Source organism: Peromyscus californicus, unplaced genomic scaffold, assembly GCF_007827085.1.
Source record: "Peromyscus californicus insignis strain IS unplaced genomic scaffold, ASM782708v3 Scaffold_8__1_contigs__length_139910024, whole genome shotgun sequence".
Taxonomy (NCBI): Eukaryota; Metazoa; Chordata; class Mammalia; order Rodentia; family Cricetidae; genus Peromyscus; species Peromyscus californicus.
In genome coordinates this window covers 67,913,589-67,933,484 of record NW_026294606.1, presented here as the reverse complement: position 1 = coordinate 67,933,484, position 19,896 = coordinate 67,913,589, and the positions used below count along the sequence as shown (strand labels likewise).

The 19,896-nt window shown below is 40.7% G+C and overlaps 1 protein-coding gene and 1 long non-coding RNA gene across 5 annotated transcripts in view; one reads left to right on the top strand and one right to left on the bottom strand.

Moving 5' to 3' along the window:
- Window positions 1-16,018, bottom strand: part of Slc39a12 (solute carrier family 39 member 12) — an 87,689-nt gene extending 71,671 nt beyond the window's left edge. Inside the window, exons 1-3 of one of the 4 annotated variants that reach the window (XM_052729654.1) lie at window positions 15,833-16,018; window positions 14,706-15,040; window positions 2,747-3,028 (exon numbers count right to left, since the gene is read on the bottom strand). In XM_052729654.1, the coding sequence (XP_052585614.1) occupies window positions 2,747-3,028; window positions 14,706-14,966 (543 nt within the window). In that variant the 5' untranslated portion in view covers window positions 14,967-15,040; window positions 15,833-16,018. Of the gene's footprint in view, window positions 1-2,746; window positions 3,029-14,705; window positions 15,041-15,571; window positions 15,699-15,832 lie in introns of those variants that run through there. The other 3 variants (XM_052729657.1, XM_052729656.1, XM_052729655.1) reach the window with 3 other exon arrangements.
- The window catches only part of LOC128104693 (uncharacterized), a 30,349-nt gene continuing 24,389 nt past the window's right edge, over window positions 13,937-19,896 (top strand). The window contains exons 1-2 of the long non-coding RNA XR_008216051.1: window positions 13,937-14,045; window positions 17,596-17,783. This is a non-coding gene — a long non-coding RNA (uncharacterized LOC128104693). The remainder of the gene's footprint in view (window positions 14,046-17,595; window positions 17,784-19,896) is intronic.

Sequence of the window (19,896 nt, the reverse complement as noted above, 5' to 3'; positions counted from 1 at the left end):
TATCAATGAACTGGGGTGATCTGGTTCATCCAAAGAGGATGCAAGCATAAATTATCGTGTCAACCTTCGATTCTTGTGATGTTGGAGAAGGAATAGAACAGTCTATTGGAGTTATTCTCTCTGAGGTCTGGTGGTACCCTATAGGCAGACATCTATTTACAGCAGTAATGGAAACATGGGATGGAAATTAGGATCTCACATAGGCTAAGCAAGTGCTCTTCTCTGGGCTACATCCCCAGCAGTGCTATCACATTTTTGACAAATTTTGGGAAGTACTATGAGTGAAAGGAACAAGTTGAGATATAACAGTATGACCCTCACAGTGAATTTTTTGTAGAGATTGGAAAAAAGAAAAAGAAAGCATTATAGTCATAAGGTTCTATTGAGGATAGAGGAGAATTTCAGCCACTGTTTTGACACAAGAAGTCTTTAGAATGTAGTGAATACCTATCTTCCATGAAGAGATGGTGCTAGGATGAGCTATGAACAGATCCATGTATGTTTACCATAGACCCAGAAAACAGCAGAAAGAACTCCTGAGCACTGGGAATTGATCAAAGACAATAAAACATAGTTCCTTGTGCACAAGACAGTGAAGGAACAGGGTGATGTTTATATTCTGATCTTGGAGTGTGACTGGATGAGGACTCTAAGATGTAAAGATACTTCCCCTGGAAGTCTGTTGAGGACCACTGGGATGGCTACTAGGGGGCTGACCTGTTGAAGCTGAGTCCTGTGCAGATTAAAAGTTGGGAAGGTGAGTAGTGGGCTGGTATGTAGTGCTGTCTAGGACAAATCAGCAGCCTGCAAAGAGATGTCAACAGCCTTCTACCAAGTCTGGACTGACTAACTACCTAGGTAATTGTGGGTAAATAGGTTCCAGGACCCTTCCAGGAGACACAGACATTGATATGTCTGGAGGATCACTGCCCTAAAACCTACGAAAGGTTCATGATAGTAATTTAGTTCTTGTTAACCACATGGAAAAAGTAGTTTTCTATGTACTGAGTTCTTATTCTCTAAAAATGTTTGATCTTACAAACACTGAAAGTCTGGACGTTGACTGTATATGCGGCATAACCAGAAACCTACTGCTACTCACCATCTGCCTTTAAGTACTAGATTTCCATTTCTGTTTAATCTGTCCCAAAAGACAGTAAATGTGCAAGATTGCCTAAAATCCTAGTGGGTAATTCAAGCCAATATTATATCATAGAGAAATTACAGTGAAGAGCTACATATAGGGACATCTCCTCATTCAGGCTAAAAATTGAATTCCATCAAGGAACCTTTATAGAAACAGGAACAATGGGTTGAAGATTGATAGTCACAGAATTAGAGGTGCCATAAAGACCTTTGCAAGGTGCTTAGTAAATATGTTCTTCATTGCATACCAATAAGGAGAGATAGTAAGCCCATCTGCAGCCTGTTGGAGGGATGCTTTCTGGAACAGGACAGTAGAGACCTTTAGCTTTTCAGCAACAGAATGGAGACTAAGAATTAAGCTTGTTTTTATAAATTAATGAATAATTCAAAAGAGATAAAAGTCATAGCCACTATTTCATAACTAATGTTTATACTCTTCAAAGTGTGGTATGGATCCTCAATAAACCCTTCTGGAAATATGACTCAAGATTTATGAGGTGGAGGGTATTGCTTGGTGGTAGAGTGCTTGCCTAGCATGCACAAAGGCCTAGGTTTGATCCCCAATATAATGATGATAGTGGTGATGATGGTGATAATGGTAAGGATGGTGATGATGGTGATGGATGTGTGTGGTGTATGTATATGTATGTAAATATCTATGTGGCCTGTGTGTACTCACACGGAGGCCAGAGGTCAATATCAGTTATCATCCTCTATTGCCCTCTACCTTCATTTCTTGAGACAGTGTCTGTCACTGAACCCTGCAGCTTGTCATTTTGGCTAGACAAGCTGACCTCAAGTCCCAAGTATCTGCCTGTGTCCCTCCAACCCCAAGGATTACAGGAGTAATTGAAACACTTGGTTTTACAAGGCGCTGGAGATCCAAACTCAGGTGTTCATGTTTGTGCCTCAAGCACTTCACCAATGAGCCCCCTCCCCAGCTGCATATGATGAGAATAATAATAATAAACTTTATGTTCAGATACCTTTGTGTGCCAAAACTTAAAGCATGCTTGAGAGGCCAGCCTTCCCAGAATAGTAATGAAGGCAACAGAAGAACAGGTGCCCATTTCCCAAGAGTTGGGGCTGGGCGGGGGCATGGGGGACATGACAAGCATGTGCATGGCTACAAAATGCTAAGCAGCAGAGGGGTGTTGTTTGGGGTTGACTGTTGCAAGTAATGCTTCTGCAAGCTATTTCATCAATGAAATCACTGATGATAAATATCTCTCTTAAATTGTTCCTGCCTTCATCCCTGGCCAGAAGCCAAGACAAACAGACACATGGCTTTCCACCACGGTCATTCATCTCTTGGACGTTGACCAACATCTTTGAGTCATAGTTATTCAGGAGATGAGAACTGCCCTGTCACCTGGCCTGCCTACCCACCCACCCACCCAGCTTCTGGTTAAAAGTCATCGTCCACTTAGTCATTCCATTTCCACTTCGAATTTTAAATTATGTCACTTACTATCCTGTAGTTAAAACCAGAAATACCTTCCTCTCTTAGAAGTCCACCCATGTCCTAGGAATAAGTGACATAAGTAAGTCCCAGCCTACACCTCAACAGGAGTACAGACAGCAGATCCTCACTTCTTACCTGGCTACCAGATGTGCCAAAGTACATCCTGGTGAGAGCCAAGATGTCATCAGTCTCCTTCTGTGAAAGGAAATAGGAGTCTTCATCCTGCCTGAGGCCCAGCAGGCTATGCAGGTAAAATTCATACTCTCTGTTGCTCATGTTGAACTTTGAAGAACAGATCTCTTCCTGGTGAATGATGTAATAGAGGAGGAGGAGAGAAACTCTCTGGACCACCTCCTCTCTAAGTTCATCCTCGAAACCTCCACCAGCTGTGAGTAACAGCACATCTGGTTCCAAACACTGTGGGGGAAGGTAAGGGAGACAAAGTCAAGTTTTGCACACAGCTCCAGAGTATGATCAACACAAGTTCTCAAGTGCTTGTCCCTTGTGAATAGAGGGCAAGGCAGTCAGTCCTAGCAACTACATCCAAAGACTGAGTCATGGTGAGACTTTAACTTGACCATCATCTTCTCCTGGTGACCCTTTTTTGCAAAAGTGGCCTCTCTGTCCTCAAGATGTTGATTTGCTCTTTTGCATAAAACCAACCAACTCCTTGGCCCAGCATGGTGGCGAACACCTTTAAACCCAGCACTTGGGAGGCAGAGGCAGGTGGATCTCTGAGTTTGATGCCAGCCTGGTCTACAAATTGAGCTCCAGGATAATCAGGGCTACACAGAGAAACCCTGTCTCAAACACTGGGGGAAAAAAGCTGCCCTGTTCCACATAGCATCCAATCCAATCTCTCCAACTGTCTCCTCAGCTGACTCTTGTCGATACTGTCCCTTCTGCCTCGTTTCTTCTTTCTCTGCGTCTCTCTAAACTTCTGCTCTTGTGATTCCGTGTCTTTGAAGTTACATCAAGCTCCTTGCACTGTCTTAGAAGTCTCCTTGTTGCCCTCATTTTTTAGGTCTTAAAATGTTGCTCTTAGCCAAGTGTGGTGGCACATGCCTTTAATCCCAGCACTCAGAATGCAGAGACAGGTACTCTGTGAGTTCAAGGCCAGTCTGGTTCGAAAAGTGAGTTCCAGGACAGTCAGTGCTGTCACACAGAGAAACCCTGTCTTGAAAAACCAAAACCAAAACAAACAAACAAACATACAAACAAAAATGTCACTCTTTCTGAGGCCTTCCACAAAGCTCTCAATCTGTATTGTCCCTCACAATGTTGTTCTATAGAAACAGCATGCAAGACACATATGTCTTTGGAATTTTCTAGATGGCTACATTTTTAATAGTGAAAATAAACACATGAGACTCATTTTAATACTTTTCAAAATTTACATATTTCAGATACAATTATTTAAGCATGTAATCAAAAAGTTGAAAATGGCTAGTGAGATATTATAGGTTTTTTTTTTGTAGGTCCAAGTTTTTGAGATCTAGTGTACATATACCAGCACATCTTACCTCATACAAGTCATATTCAAGTATTCAATAGTTATGTGTAGCTATAGCTACTGTGTTGGGCAGCACATTTCTAGAGTTTCATTTTCTTCACAGTACTATATTATAAAACTCTTTTGTTAACTTGTGTATTTGGTCTCTCTCCAACAAGGACAAGTGTTTATTTGGTCAGGTTTCCAGGTATTTTTTCAGCACATGGCACAAAACCTGGTACTTAGGAGGTGTTAAAAATGCAGTGATCACCTGACCTTCTTCTATTCTTACCTAAGAGAATTGCCAAACATATTTCCATTGAAGGGGATCAGAACATATTGTCCCTAGAATACATCACTTGGGCGTATTGACAATTTTGAGGCAAAGGCACCTGGGAAACAGTAGGTATGGAAGTGCTCTCTGCCCTCTCCCTTCCTTCCAAAAAGTGAGGGCTAAATTTCCATTGAGAAGGGTATCCTTTAAGTACCAAGAGCAGGACATTCTTATCCCAGGGAACTGATACAATCCTATTGATCTGTATAGACTTCCCAAATCACCCCTACCATCATTTAGTTTCCTTTTGATATTTCCTAATAAGTCCTCACAATTTACTATCCCTAAGCCATTTTTCCTCCTCTTGTCACAGCACCACAATTCATTGTTTTGGGTTTTTGTTGTTGTTAAAGCAGTACATATGCCCTACTTCTTTGGGGGCATTCTTGTCTTTTTTGGGTAGCTGTCTTCACCACATAAAATATCAATACAAGTAAAACTTACACACTTTTCTCCTGTTAATCTGTCTTTATTCTGTTAAAGTCACTTGATGTAGTCTCAGAACCCTTCAAGGCTGGATGGAAAGACTTCTCTACCCTACACTCTGATGCACTGTTCCACAGGCCACAGAGAAATGTAGATCCTCTAATTTGAGAGAGTCACATGACTTAAGGGGTTCAAAGTAACATCATTGGACAGTGAAAAAATGACAGGAATTGTGGCTGGAAAGCTTTCTCAACAAGAGGAAAGCTATAGTCAGGGACAGTTGGGAAGTTCTCTCAGTATCTGAGAAGCAGCTTTGTTGCCTAGCAACAGCCCCAGGCTGAAGCATTGGGGAATGTCTGTCTCCTTTCAGCGAGGTTCATCCCACTGTGGGGATCATTACCCCAGGGTCTTTTAATGTGTTCTTTGAAGTGTGAGATTGAGAGGTTCTAATAACATGGTTCATGTGACATGCTGGGTCACAGATAGTACATGCCATACACATCAGGAAGACACTGCAGACATCCATCTTCAGAGCAGAGCATGAAAGTGTCCTTCCCAAAGCCACATACTCTGTAGTCTACTTCCTCAACAACTCAACTTCTGGGGACACACAGAGTTCACATGAAAATCCATGTTCAGTGTGAAGCCACAGCTACCCTTTGCATTCAGGAAGTAGCCCCTTTCCTACAATGAATAGTTGCACTGGTGGCTGATGATAATACCGAAACCAAGACATGAAAAGTAGCTGGGTTGAAACTATCAGGATAAAACTATTCTGTGTCCTAAACAACCTGTGTAGCCACACTGCAGATAGTGTTACTTATGATGGAGTGACAATGCTGTGCCTAACACCACAACAAGCACCTCACACATCAGGTGTTCCTCAGAATATAACCTAGTTAATGCTGGAAAATGTACTGCACAGTGGTTGAGGTGTTTTTTTTGTTTTTTTTTTTGAGACAAAGTCTCACTGTATAGCATTGGTTGGCCTCCAGCTCAGAGATCTGCCTGCCTCTGCCTCATGTGTAATTATATTTTTGAGGTTAGAAATTCCATTCTACTATTTTTTAATGGAAAAATATTCTCTACCGCTTTAATAATTCACCAAATATAGCCATATGATATAAGGCATTTATTTTATAATAACAATCATTCCATTATTTAATAGTTAATAAATTAGTAGGTAATTTTTAATATGCAAGGATATTGAACTGAATCAAACATGTGTAATTTCTCTCCTATGAAAAATGTTTGCCCATAGTGTAACTTATAACCAGATCTAACAGATGATAAGTCACTTGCTTAAAGACACACATCTAGGAGTGATTAGTTATATAAATCTTAAGTCTTTTAACAAATTATTTTCTGTCCTTCCTACTTTGTAGGAAGAGAGGTAAGTTGAGAGAGACAAAAGGATAGTGAAGAGTCTAATGTCAGTGATGGTGAGACTAGGATGCTGTCGAAGGTTGAATGGGCATCTCAACGAAGGTTGTTGTTGTATGGGCTGGGCCAGTACAAAGCTGCCAGCAACACTGGATCTAAAAAGCGCATGAGGCCACCATATCAATCACATGTAGTCAACAGGCACACTGCAGTGTATGCAGCAGCCACTCTGCATACTCTGTGGTGTGCCTGAGACTCCTGCCAGTCCTGGTTCCTCCCTGATGTTTATTTAGTACAGAGTGTGCAGCATGCGGCAGCAGAGAGTGGACTGTGCATCCAAACTGCACAGACAGGTATTGTAGAATGGGTGAGCTCAAAGCACACAACATGGGAGACAAAGTTAGCTTCCTTCTTACTTTAAAAAGTTCAAGCCAGTTCTAGAAGTGTCTTGTTTTGTGTGATAAGACCAAACAGGAGTTACCTAGCTTTTGCCTGAATTTTTCAGATGCTTGGTGTAGTAAAATAAAACTATGAATCAAATAAGCTTAAAAAAAACTTTTTTTTATAATTATATCTTAGAGAAGCTACAGAGAGCAATGCCTCTGTAGAAAGAAAGAAAGCGCCGGGCGGTCGTGGCGCACGCCTTTAATCCCAGCACTCGGGAGGCAGAGCCAGGCGGATCTCTGTGAGTTCGAGGCCAGCCTGGGCTACCAAGTGAGTCCCAGGAAAGGCACAAAGCTACACAGAGAAACCCTGTCTCGAAAAACCAAAAAAAGAAAAAAAAAAGAAAGAAAGAAAGCTATGGGAGGCTTAAAATACTGTTAATTCCTCCCCTAGGCAACTAGGCTTGGTGATAGGGAGAAAGGGGCTGAAAACTCCCCACTCATCACAACTTGATTTAGTGTTGTGATTGAAGCATTTAGCTGTTGGCACAGTTGTGTTTGGGAGAGGATGTAAACAAAAGTTTACAAATATTGCCATCTCATAGGAATCAAATCTACCCAAGGCCACACACTGCTTACAATATTAGGTGTTAAAAAAGAAAAGCCTCATTTGGGGATCATCCATTAATATCCCTTTAAATCCTGTCAGGTGGAAGCATGGGGTTTAAAGGGAAAAAACAAACGGAGATTCAGAGAATTCATTTTTAAAGACTTCATAAAGAAATGAAGCTGGGGGAAAGATAAATTAAAATAATAAATTTATTATTAAAGATAATAAAAAGGCTCGCCCTACAAGCTCAACGGCCTACCCAGGATCTTGGTGGTAATTGCCCATCACTCACTGAAGTCAAGTCAAACTGCCTCCTTCTAAGGCATAATTCAGCTTTGCTTATGCCAGGTGAGAACTGCAGCCACAGAGCAGTCTGAGAGCTTTCGATATTCATAGCAGAAAGGCAGTTAAAAAAAGCCAGGTTCAGAACTGATAAATATGTTTGCATCTTGTTGCGTCTATCATCTATCTATCTATCTATCTATCTATCTATCTATCTATCTATCTATCTATTTATCATCTATCTGTCTGTCTGTCTGTCTGCCTGCCTGCCTGCCTGCCTGCCTGTCTGTCTATCATCTATCTATCTTTTTCTTTCTGGTATGTATGTATGTATGTATGTATGTATGTATGTATGTATGTATGTATGTATGGATGACATGAAAGTAGAAGGAGGCTCTTTGGGAAAGAGAAAATAAGTTACTTTGGGAATGGAAAAGTGGTTAGTGGGAATAGTAAGACTAGACAGGAGAGGGTACTGGTAGAAAATATAGCCAAGGTATGTGATATACTTAAATAATTGTCCTTATGAAAACTACCTTGTTCAAAGAATATATGTCGACATGTGTGTAGCAGGAAAGAAGGCTCAGCAGTTAAGAGCACTAGCTGCTCTTCCAGAGAATCTGTTAAATGGATTCTCAGCACCCACATGGCAGCTCACAACTGTCAGTAACTCCTGTCCCAGAGGATCTGACATCCTCTACTGGCATCTGTGGGCACCGAACACATGTGGTGCACAGACATACATGCAGGCAAAATACCCACACACATGAAAAGTGAAAAACAAACACATCTTTTAAAAAAGAAAACACAGTTGCTACCTGCTAGAAAAAACTTTAGAAGTTGAGAATCCACCAATGTTTAAATTTGATTTAGAGTTAATGGTAAATGTACTAACCTCTGTCAAATCCCTAGACCTTTATAAGGTACCTTTTTAAAAAGGAAATTACATCACTTCCTTTCCCAGCCAAAGAGCTTGAAGGGTGTCGGGTGGGGGCAGGGATGCACTATAACCTCTGGCTTTTCTGACTAACAGAGATAAAAGTGAGTTCAGATAAACTAACCAGACACATACATCAAAGTTACAACAATGAGTTGGGGGTTGGAGCAGGTATGAACTAAAGATGGGTTTCTTAAAACAGTGGTCATAGCCTTGAAAGGATCTGAAAACTGCTTGAAAAATTCAGTTAAAATCCTAAGCATCTGAGACAGATGGGGCTGGGCAGGGGGCACATCTGGGGTAGATGGGAGGGGGTTTCTGAGGAATGTCACTGCTCCAGAGACTCTGGGAAAAGATCACATTGCCTTGAAGAGTAGAGACTGTAAGGGACTGAAGACATTGTGAGCTCCATGTAACAGCACATACGTCTGTGTCCATGTGGTACTATAGAGCAACAATTAGCAACCTCTGGGTCACAACCCCTTTGGAGGACGGGTGACCCTTTCACAGCAATTGCCTAAGGTCATCAGAAAACACGGATATTTGCATTATGAGTCATAACAATAACACAATTACAGCTACGAAGTTGCAATGAAAATAATTTTATGGCTGGGGGGTCACCACAACATGAGGAACTGTATTAAAAGGTTGCAGCTTTAGGAAGGTTGAGAACCACTGCTATAGCGGTATCCCAGAGAAGATTCATTACCTTTGACTAAGGATCAGAAAAGGAAGTTCAATATGCCTCAATAGCTGGAAGTTTCCAGAACAGAGGTATTTCCCCTCCAGAAAGGTATGCAGGGTCCTGATTCCCACTGTGAGTGGGCTTATTCTATGGGGGTTACTTAATCACTCTGTAAGTCCATTAAAACTCTATTCTAGGGACTAGAAATACAGGGCAGTTGGCCGAGCTCTTGCCCAGCATGCATGAAGACCTAGGTTCAATTCTTCCTGGCACTGAAAAATAAAAACATTCCAATTATTCTCACTTTTAAAAATAAAGAAAGCCGGGGTTGGGGATTTAGCTCAGTGGTAGAGCGCTTGTCTAGCAAGTGCAAGGCCCTGGGTTTGGTCCTCAGCTCTGGAAAAAGAAAGAAAGAGAGAGAGAGAGAGAGAGAGAGAGAGAGAGAGAGAGAGAGAGAGAAAGAAAGAAAGAAAGAGAGAGAGAGAAATAAATAAAATAAAGAAATCCAGGATGAGGACCAAACTGTTCATTTTAAAAGACTACAACTTGAATGGTTTTATTTTTAAGCACCTCTTCCCTCAGAAACCTCATATTGATTTTTATAATCCCATTTTACATTTTCCTTCTCACAAATTCAATAGCACCACCAACCTGAGTCTTTCTTTTCCCAGACACTGAGAGATACAAACTCACCCTCTTGCTCTCATGCTTTACCACAGAGTACCTTGCCTCACCTGTCAACAAGATGTCTAAAACGAGCGAAGAGACTCACAACAAGCCATACCCTGTGGTTGGAGCGAGAACCTGAGTGACTGTGAAGCTGAATGATTTTTTCCACTGGCTTTTCACGAAGGACAAGAAAACATTGCTTAGGCTTCTTACAGAAGGAACGCTGAGGGGGATCAAGCCCCTCTCCTATCACATTTCCTTCTCCTCAGTTTCCCAGAGAACAGGAAGAACAGCTATGCACACGCAACACTCTCAGACTGAGCATTTCAAAGCCCAGGAATAAATATAATTCAAGTGGAAGCCTAACTGGCCAAACCCTTGATAATGTCACACACATACACACACACACACAAAAAAAAAAAACATAAAACAACCACTCCTCCTCAGTCCCAAACATGAGGAATAATTTACCCAGCAAAACTAATATTCAACCACCTTTAATAAGGCATTTCATGTCATTGAAGACAAACATGGTCCCAGAGCAGATTCTCAGTGGACATTAATAAGATATGACTCCTGGTTATTTCCAGTGGGATGTCTGTTGTTATTATCTATATCTATTAATGTCATCACAGACGAGCTGCCTATTATTATAACATATCTCCTCTGGGAACCATTGAACATTTTAATAATTATGGAAATATTTACCATTCACAAAGAGCAGAGAAAAAATCCATCTGTGCAAGACCCTTTCTGTCACAAGAAAGGCAAAACCAGAAATATGTGACTGGGAAATGCATTCACTGACCACATCCTTAGCCTAGAACTCTGCTGGCTTGAGAAAGCCAGTCACAACTTACTTTGGAAGCAGTTACATGCTTCTTTTTTACTTGTTTATGTTTTAACTTATCTGTGTATTTGTAAGTTTTTCCTTAAAATTTTCATTGGTCTGGAATGGGGTCACAAAGAGGGATTGTGTTGATAGTTGTTTTAAGACCCAGGTTCTCCTCCATAGTGGGACTTGATGAACCTCCTCTCATGACACCCAAAGACTCTAATGACAGACGGATTCTCAGTCCCCACCAATTTCAGCAATCTGGAGAGGGTTTTTAAAAGCCCACTCGCTGGGCAGTGGTGGCACAGACCTTTAATCCCAGCACTCAAGGAGGCAGAGGCAGGTGGATCTCTGTGAGTTTAAGGCCAGCCTGGTCTACCAAGTTGTGATATATTGTGTACCCCGACAAAACTTACATGGGGATCAGAGTACAGAGCCAGCCACTAAATTAGACATAGAGACCAGACATTGGTGGCACACACTTTTAATCCTATCACTCAGGAGGCAGAGATCCATCTGGATCTCTGTGAGTTCAAGGCCACACTGGGCTATATGAGAGAAACAGAACTAGGCAGTGTGACACATACCTTTAATCCCAGGAAGTATGGGAGGACACAGAAAGGTATATACAGCATGAGGAAACAAGAACTCACTCTCTTTAGGCTGAGGATTTTGTAGAAGTAAGAATTTGTGGCTGGCTTGTTCTGCTTCTCTGATCTTTCAGCTTTCACCTTAATATCTGACTCTGGGTTTTTTATTAAAAAAACTTTTAAGATTCGTGATACATCTGGCGCCCAACAGGGACTTTTGTCATGATGTTAATGGTCATATAGAGTACTAACTAATTTTAGAAAAAAGGCTTCATCTAGCTTTCTGTACATGATTTGGGGTTTGAGTCTCTATCAGTTTTCTGCAGAGAACCAACCATGACTATGCCTAATAGCGACTTTGAAGTCTCCAAAAAGATGATGGGGTCCCACACAACAATTCCATCAGGATAATGATAATACCACTAAGATGACAAACACCACCCAAAGATCAGTTTTGGACTACAAACTGCTCAGGACAATTTCAAGGTGGCTAGTTGAGATGATTCAGCCTCACAGACTGCTCGATCAAGGACTTGAGACAAGCCCTGCACTTTCCCATTATGCAGAGACTGGACAAATGATACAGCTAACTCTCCCAGGACTTGACAATTAACTCAAAAATTTTCTTTTCAAGATCCCCTAAATATGTCTTTGCCCCAGACAGCAGGAAGTAAATTTTAAGAAAATGACACCCACATTTCCAAGAGGTATGGTGGGTGGTTTTTGGCCTTTCAATGGGTTAGGGATAATTGTCATTGTTTAGGATGATGGTTTACAAGTTGTTAGTTGATAATGGTGAAGAAATAAAAAAACAGCTAACCAAAGGAAATTAGAATTGGGGTTCTTGAAAAGAAGAAAGAAAAAGAAAAAACGAGGATATAGATAAGAAGTAGATGATTCAATCTACTCTGGAAAAAAAGATATAGAAATGATAGGATAAAAGGGTAGATTAAGCCGGGCAGTGGTGGCGCACGCCTTTAATCCCAGCACTCGGGAGGCAGAGGCAGGCGGATCTCTGTGAGTTCGAGGCCAGCCTGGGCTACCAAGTGAGTTCCAGGAAAGGCGCAAAGCTACACAGAGAAACCCTGTCTCGAAAAACCAAAAAAAAAAAAAAAAAAGGGTAGATTATTGAATCTACTCTGAAAAGAAAAAAGGGGAGGACATAGATATGATAAGATAAAAAGGTAGATAATTGAATCTACTTTTAAAAAGTAACTACTAGTTTTAAATAATTTACATTGGATTGGATTTTTGTATTGTATACAAAATTTGTATATTGATACAAATTTGAGATTGATTTTGTTCTAAAATACTGTACATATATTTCTAATCTTGTTCAGGGTATTGTACCTATACAGTTCATTTAACAATGCAATGTAAACTGCTAGTCCTTGAAGGTTATTATTGCCTACTAACTAGGATATAAGAAATACAAGTTAATAGTTAATCATTACAATCAAACTTGTAGTCATATTAGGTATGTTTTCAAGGTTAAAGAGAAATATATTTTAGATAGACAGATCATCTTCAAACACTTCAGAAATCTATAGAATATGGCATTTAAGATGTTTTAATAACATAGATTTTTTTCTTTTCTATGAATATGAGACATGTCTGCTCTTGGCAATACCAATCTACTTCAGAGAAGACGATGGGCATTGAAGAAACTCCATATGGAGTTTACTTTCTTTATGGCAAAAGTTAGCCACTGGACAAGAAAGCGTGCTTACATTGACTGCTGACAGTATGCCATCCAAAATGGACAAGCAGGACACAAAAGAAAGGACTGCTGATCCTTGCCAATACAGAGTAGGAAGGCTCTTTAGAAAATCCTGCTTCACAGAAAAGTCTGTCAGGTATGCTAGGCCTGTAGGCCGAAGATGGATGCCCTAATGTTGCAAAGGAAACTTGGGTGACTGTGCAGGCAGCCAGCAGTTTCTGTTATTCCTCACATTTTTTGGAAGTTGCTGGCCTGTACTTCCTGTTTACTTAGTTAATATTATTTCCTTCCTGAGTCTCTGAAGGAGTTGAAGATTAGATAGGTTACAGTTTTCCTTGTTAAAAATTTCAGAAAAGAAACTCACTAAAGAGGTATAAAGTATGTAAGTTTGAAAGACATCAAAAGATAGTTTTGGGTTGGTAATGCAAATTAGGATAGGTGAATTAGATACAATCTTTTGGATTCACAAAGATAGGATAGATAATGGAGTATTTTCTCTGAATTTGTCAAATGCAAATGCACTAGACATTGTTGATGTATTTATTGCCTGTATATATTATATATACTTATTGTATATAGTTTTTCATATATTAGTTATAGCCTTCTTCTGTTATTTTAGACAAAAAAGGGGAAATTTGGTAATATATTGTGTACCCCAATAAAGCTTACATGGGGATCAGAGGACAGAGGCAACCACTAAATTAAACATAAAGGTCAGGCAGTGGCACACAACTTTAATCCCAAGAAGTAATATGGCAGGACACAGAAGGATATATAAGGCATGAGGAAACAGGAACTCACTCTCTTTAGACTGAGGATTTCATAGAGGTAAGAACTTGTGCCTGGCTTGTTCTGCTGCTCTGGTCTTTCAGCTCTCAACCCAATATCTGGCTCTGGGTTTTTTATTATAAGACCTTTTAAGATTCATGTTACACAAAGTGAGTACACCGGGCTACACAGAGAAACCCTGTCTCAAGAAACAAAACAAATCAAACAAACAAACAAAAACATCCTAGGCAAGTCAAGATTCAGTCTGGGAAGGAGGAAGCCTCGATGGAGTAACCATGAGGCTGGCACAACTGCTTCTGGTGAGTAGACAAGGGTCGGTTCACTTGCTAAGTTAGAATGAATGTTTCATGACAGGAACAGGCCTTGGGAGGCATGGGTCCAGTTTCAACTCTAAACTCAGCATTTCTCTCCCTAAGCCAAGGTGTTAACTATCTGCCATACACACACACACACACACACACACACACACACACACACACACACACACACACACACACAAACTCAGAAAACACCATTAGCACCCAGGAGAGGGACCCAGGAGCTGAATGTGAGACAAATGCCAGAATGCTGTGATTGTCTCACGAAAAGACAATCGCCTCTGTCTAACATCATGCACGTTTACTGCAGGCTTAAAAAATAAAAAATGAAAACGATCTCAGAAAAGCAGAAAGGAGGAAAGATTGAACATGCATGCCAGCAAGTCAGTGCCTCAAAAGGAGAAAGGGTACAGAAAGCTTAAGCATTATTTTCCCAATAATAAAACAATCCCTTGTCTTGATATGCTCCCTGCAGGATGCTGAATGGGTTGTCATAACCCAGACATCATCATGCTATGCTAAACTTCCCCCTTGCGTATGAAGAGATTTGTATGCCATTCACTGTGATACATGCTCTCTATGAGATCCACTGTTCTCTTTCCAACTTTTTTTAAGCACCCAATCCCACTTTATTTTACTAACCAGCTTGCAGTCTCCTTGCATTCCTTGTGTCCTCTGTGGACACCCAGTCTTCTCGACCAGAATTTTGATGAGGCTTCGTGGATGGTTGAGGGACTGGTGGTCACCGGCAGAGAGGACCCTCAAGACTTCTAGTAGGCCTTGACTCCCAGCGCTGCTTGTATCCTGAGTGAGGTCTTTGTTCGTCTCAGTAGAGGAAACAAGGCTGAGGAAACAGGGCGGTAGCAGCACCATCAACACCGGGAGATTTGTCCGGAAGCACATGTCCACTCCTCCTTTGGCTTGAGTTGGCCTGGGGTAGAGGCTATGCACAGGATAACCTACAACCAGAGGAATTTCTGTGGTGGAAAGGGAAAGGGAAAGGCTTCATTTATTGTGCCTGCAACATGTTTGAAAGGACTTACTAGTTGGGTGGCCAAGGTGATTTGCAGCGGCAACAACAGGGGTTTGTATGTAGCATGTAACCCCAAATACCACCCAGGAAACTTCCCAACTCACAGTGTCCAGGAAACTGGACCGACACTAAATCCACAAATAGTTAAATGCTGAGAAGAGGGCACATTTCCCTTGTGTGCAGGCAGTGCCTGGCAAAGGACCTGGAGTGAGATACACCACTGTAAAAAAATAAAAAATTAAAAAAAAATTCTGTGAAGTCAGTGAAGAAAATTAAAGAGAAAATGACTTCTAATAAATTTCCAGTATTACACTGAATTAGAATATTTTAAGAGGACAATTTATTAGAAAAAATTAGTTATATTTGGGAAACAATAGTTAGTGTTTAGCTTAGTAGAAATCAAGACTCTGGATAATGAATATCTTAGAAAAACGAGAACATTTCAAGGCTCCAGAAGAATGATAAATCTACTTACTCAATAGTCTCTAAGAGGAAGGGAAGAGTCTTCAGAATCAGTCAAAATTTTTGGAGAAAAAAGTCTTCAGTTGATTGTATAAGGAGTGCAAAATGTTAACAGCGTCTCTTATAGGATCCAGAAATGAGTCAATAATGACTTTGGGGGTAATAAGAAGATTCTGAGATTATTTTTATGGCTTAAAAAACAGTTTCAGACTATTATGTTAGCATTTTTAAAAAGTTAGAGGGAGACACAAACCTTCATAAACCCAGCACTTACCTCAAGAAAGAGAAATGGTTATTTATCGTGAGCTCCCTGGGCCTTTAAATCTCTGAGAGCATTTTGTGGTTCCAAAGTTCTGTTTTTAAAATTCCTTGACTGTACGCTGGGAGTTGGAGAGGATTATTTCAGCCCAGAGACATTTCTAGTTGCTATGGAGAGGGCTGCTCAGAAGGTAAAAAATGAAGGTGGATAAAAGCGGACAGTTTCTGGCTGACAGATTTTCAGGATAATCAAATAAATGTAGTTAGGGAATTATCCTTTTATATTAACAGTTAGCACAATGTTTTAGAATTATCTACAGTCATTTGCCTTTCAAGGGACAGAATCTAGGTCAAAAAAATTCTACCCTGAAAAGTGAAAGAGATCAGTGTTAGATAAAGTATTCTCCTGTCCAGCTGATCGTTGCTTCACCCAGAATTAAACCAAGAATTACTGGAAAGATTGGCCCTTTAAAACTTCATTTCATGAGCTGCAAATGTTTACAAGATGTAAGGACTTCATAAACAGTGTTAGTAGATAGAAATGGGGGACTCAGGCTAATCACTCATTGAATATGAAAACTGGGCACAACAGGGCGATATAATCACAAAAGAAAGCTTGTAGGAATGATGAACATTTGGAAGAAAAATAGTCTCAGAAAACACCAGGGTTCTATTTAGCTATCCATTGTGTACATGGTTTTGTCTCAAATGTCAAAGAAAGGGACCTGGCCTTGTTCTCATGAACACCATGGTGATAGTAGCTGGAGTTAAAGGCTGGGCTCAGGCAAGAGGCAAGGACTTAGACCAAAGTTAATACTTTCAATGTGAGGGTCCAGCAAGGGCTGAGGAACTAGGAGACTGTGGCCTTTGGACCTCAGAACATTGAACCAAAACTCCCCTAAAGTCATGTGCTCATGGCCAGTGGGCTGTCCCTGCATTAGGAACCACCATGTAAAGGCTTGGCCAGCCCACTCTCAGGAGCTTGGTTAAAAGGCCACTAAAGAAATAATAGTTCACTACTTATGCAGAAAATTAGCTAATCTCAATCTCCTCATACATTAATCCAGTTGTAAGGAAGAGATCCTCAACTATGTCTAACTCTCATAGCATAACCTGCTCCATTGCTCCAAGACTAGTTTCTGATTTGCTCTGACCAGCACTCTCAAGACTGGCCTTGCCAGAGTGTTTTCATCCACTCTCTAGATCCTTTTAGCCAGTGTCCAGCCTGAAAGTCATACGTGGTCTCTGGTTCTCTGACTCCGAGGTGTAGCTGACACCAATTGTGTTCACTCTGCCTATTTTCCCAGTAAGCTGGAAATTAACCTTTCTTAAGTATATTTCCTTTTTTTTTTGAGACAGCAGAGTTTCTCTGTGTAGCCTTGGCTGTTCTGGAACTCATTCTGTAGACCAGGCTGGCCTCAAACTCATAGAGATCTGCCTGCCTCTGTCTCCTGAGTACTGGGATTAAAGGTATATGCCACCACCACCACCTGGCTTAAAGGTGTTTTTTTGTTTTGTTTTGTTTTGTTTTGTTTTTGAGGAATGATTCTATTTTCAATCCAGACTAATTTCTAGGAAGTGAACTTCATATGTTTATTAACTGCATAGAGAAGGGGATAATTTACTTTTTATTGAAATATGTGATATATTTGGCTCACATTTGGGACCCATCTCATCTGATGCAGTATTTCCTAACTTATAGATGCTTGTTTGTGCTAACATAGGAAGCTGCAGTGGAAAGGGGGGCTGATGGTTGCTGACTAGTTTTCTTTCGTTCAGTTCTTGGCTTTCTCATGCGTCCCGAGCATCACACTTCTGCCATACAGTGTATTTATACATGTTCTGTGATCAAGACAGAACTTAAAAGGACCTCTGAAAATGTGAGAGAGCAGCAATTTAAGATGAGACTCAAACAAGGCTGGAGACATCCTGGAGGTAAAGTCCTGGGGAACGACGGAGTTGTCCAGGTAAGCCAGTCTAGGAATGGAGTCTCGCTTCCATAATAATCCTGAATTTCTGTGTGGATTATGACAGATTTTAAGACATGTAGATGTCTTGAGGCTTCTAATAATTCACACATTGTGCATTTTGACCGATGCCATGGCAGGAGACGTTTCTCTTCCTGAGCACCCAGTGGTCTCTACAAAGCTATTTCTGGCAATAATCCGGAATTGCGCTATGAGCTACTTCTAGGCCACTTTCCCCCATATTCACTTTGTGCTGCCTACTTCCTTCTTTTCAAAATGCTAGCCCTTCCAGATGTCATTCGTAATAGTGTCTCTAGATTTATGCCTAAGTACCGCACCAGCACTTTCATCATAAAAAAAAAAACTGTTAAATGTCCAAAAATCCTCAGCGTACTATTCTGAAATGCTCAGGGTCAGTTAGTGTGTGTCACCTGAAATCTAAGCCTGTCTACACCAGAGTTGGTGTATGCCTTGCCAAGCAACCATTGGTTGTCATGTGACCCATGGCTTGTTTGTTTTCTAAGATTTATTTTGAGTGTGTGTGTGTGTGTGTGTGTGTGTGTGTGTGTGTGTGTGTGTGTGTGCCTGTCTGAATATATGTATGTGAACCATGTGTGTGCAGGCACCCACAGAGGCCAAAAGGGAGCATCTGTAGATGAAGTTTCTCTATCTCAGCAGTCGCTCATGGAAACTTCTTATTATTTATAAATACTCAGTTTATTACTAACTAGCTCTTACAACTAAAATTAATCCATTTCTATTAATCTATGAGCTGCCACATGGTCATGGCTTTACCTGTCCTCTAGCATGTCTTGCTCCCTCTGTGTCTCCTGGTGATTCCTCTAACTCTGCTCTTCTTCCCAGAATTCTCCTAGTCTAGCTCTCCTGCCCAATCCCTTCCTGTCCAGCTATAGGCCACTCAGCTCTTTAGTAACCAATGAGAGTAATACATATTTACAGTGTACAAAGACTGTTCCACAGTATTTCCTCCTTTTTGTCTAATTAAAAGGGAAGATTTTAACTTTAACATAGTAAAATTATAGACAACAAAAACAGTTATCAAGTAAGAATTACAGTTACAATATCCAGTCCATTTGTATTTGGCAAAATTAGAGAAAATACTCTATTATTTGCTGTGGGATGTTCTGTATGGCAAATATGTTAATAAATAAAACACTGATTAGGCAGTAGCCAGACAGGAAGTATAGGCAGGACTAACAGAGAGGAGAATTAAGGGAACAGGAAGGGAAGGAGGAAACTGCCTGCAGTGGCTGCCAGGACAAGGAAGATGTAAGGTACCAGTAAGCCACGAGCCACATGGCAAAGTATAGATTAATAGAAATGGGCTAAATATAAGAGTAAGAGCTAGACAATGATAAGCCTGAGCTAATGGCCAAGCAGTTTAAAAAATATAAGCATCTGTGTGTTTATTTTATAAGTGGGCTAAGGGACTGCTAGGGCTTGGCAGGACCCAGAGAGCAAATGCCAGCCACAAATGGCAGCCAACGGCTTGAGTTTCCACCTTAAACCTGAAAATATTTAATAACCAATTCTAAACGGAGTCAAAACCAGGTTCCTGCTTCATGTCTCATACTGGTGGCTAGATGCAGCAACATGCGGGTTTGAGCTATGGAAGGATCGTGGTTCGAGTGCAGGCTTGACTTAGGCTATGTTACACAGAGGTGTCTCCAAGCTGCGCACTATGCCGTGTGCTGGATATAGTTTTTACTAGTTTAAAAAAAAAAAAGAGGTTTCTGGGATACACACTGCTTTGATAGAAGCATAGACCCACTATTTCTGAGGGTTGACGGCTCCCAGAGCTGGTGGAAAACATACCACCGCCATGTTGGGAAGCTGAAGTGGGCAGAGCCAGCAGCCACAGTGCTGTTTCAGTCTTAGAATGCTGCATGTTTAAAGCAATAGGTTCACAATAAGACTGATTCATATGGAATTCAGATGGAATAGTTTACAATGTATGTAAAAATGTACATAGGCTTGAAAGAGAGAGAAAAAGGAATATATACAGTTATATAAACAAACATAGTTTTTAAAAATAAAGTCTTTAAAGAAACAATAAAGGTAATAAGCCACGTAAAGATGGCTATCACACAAA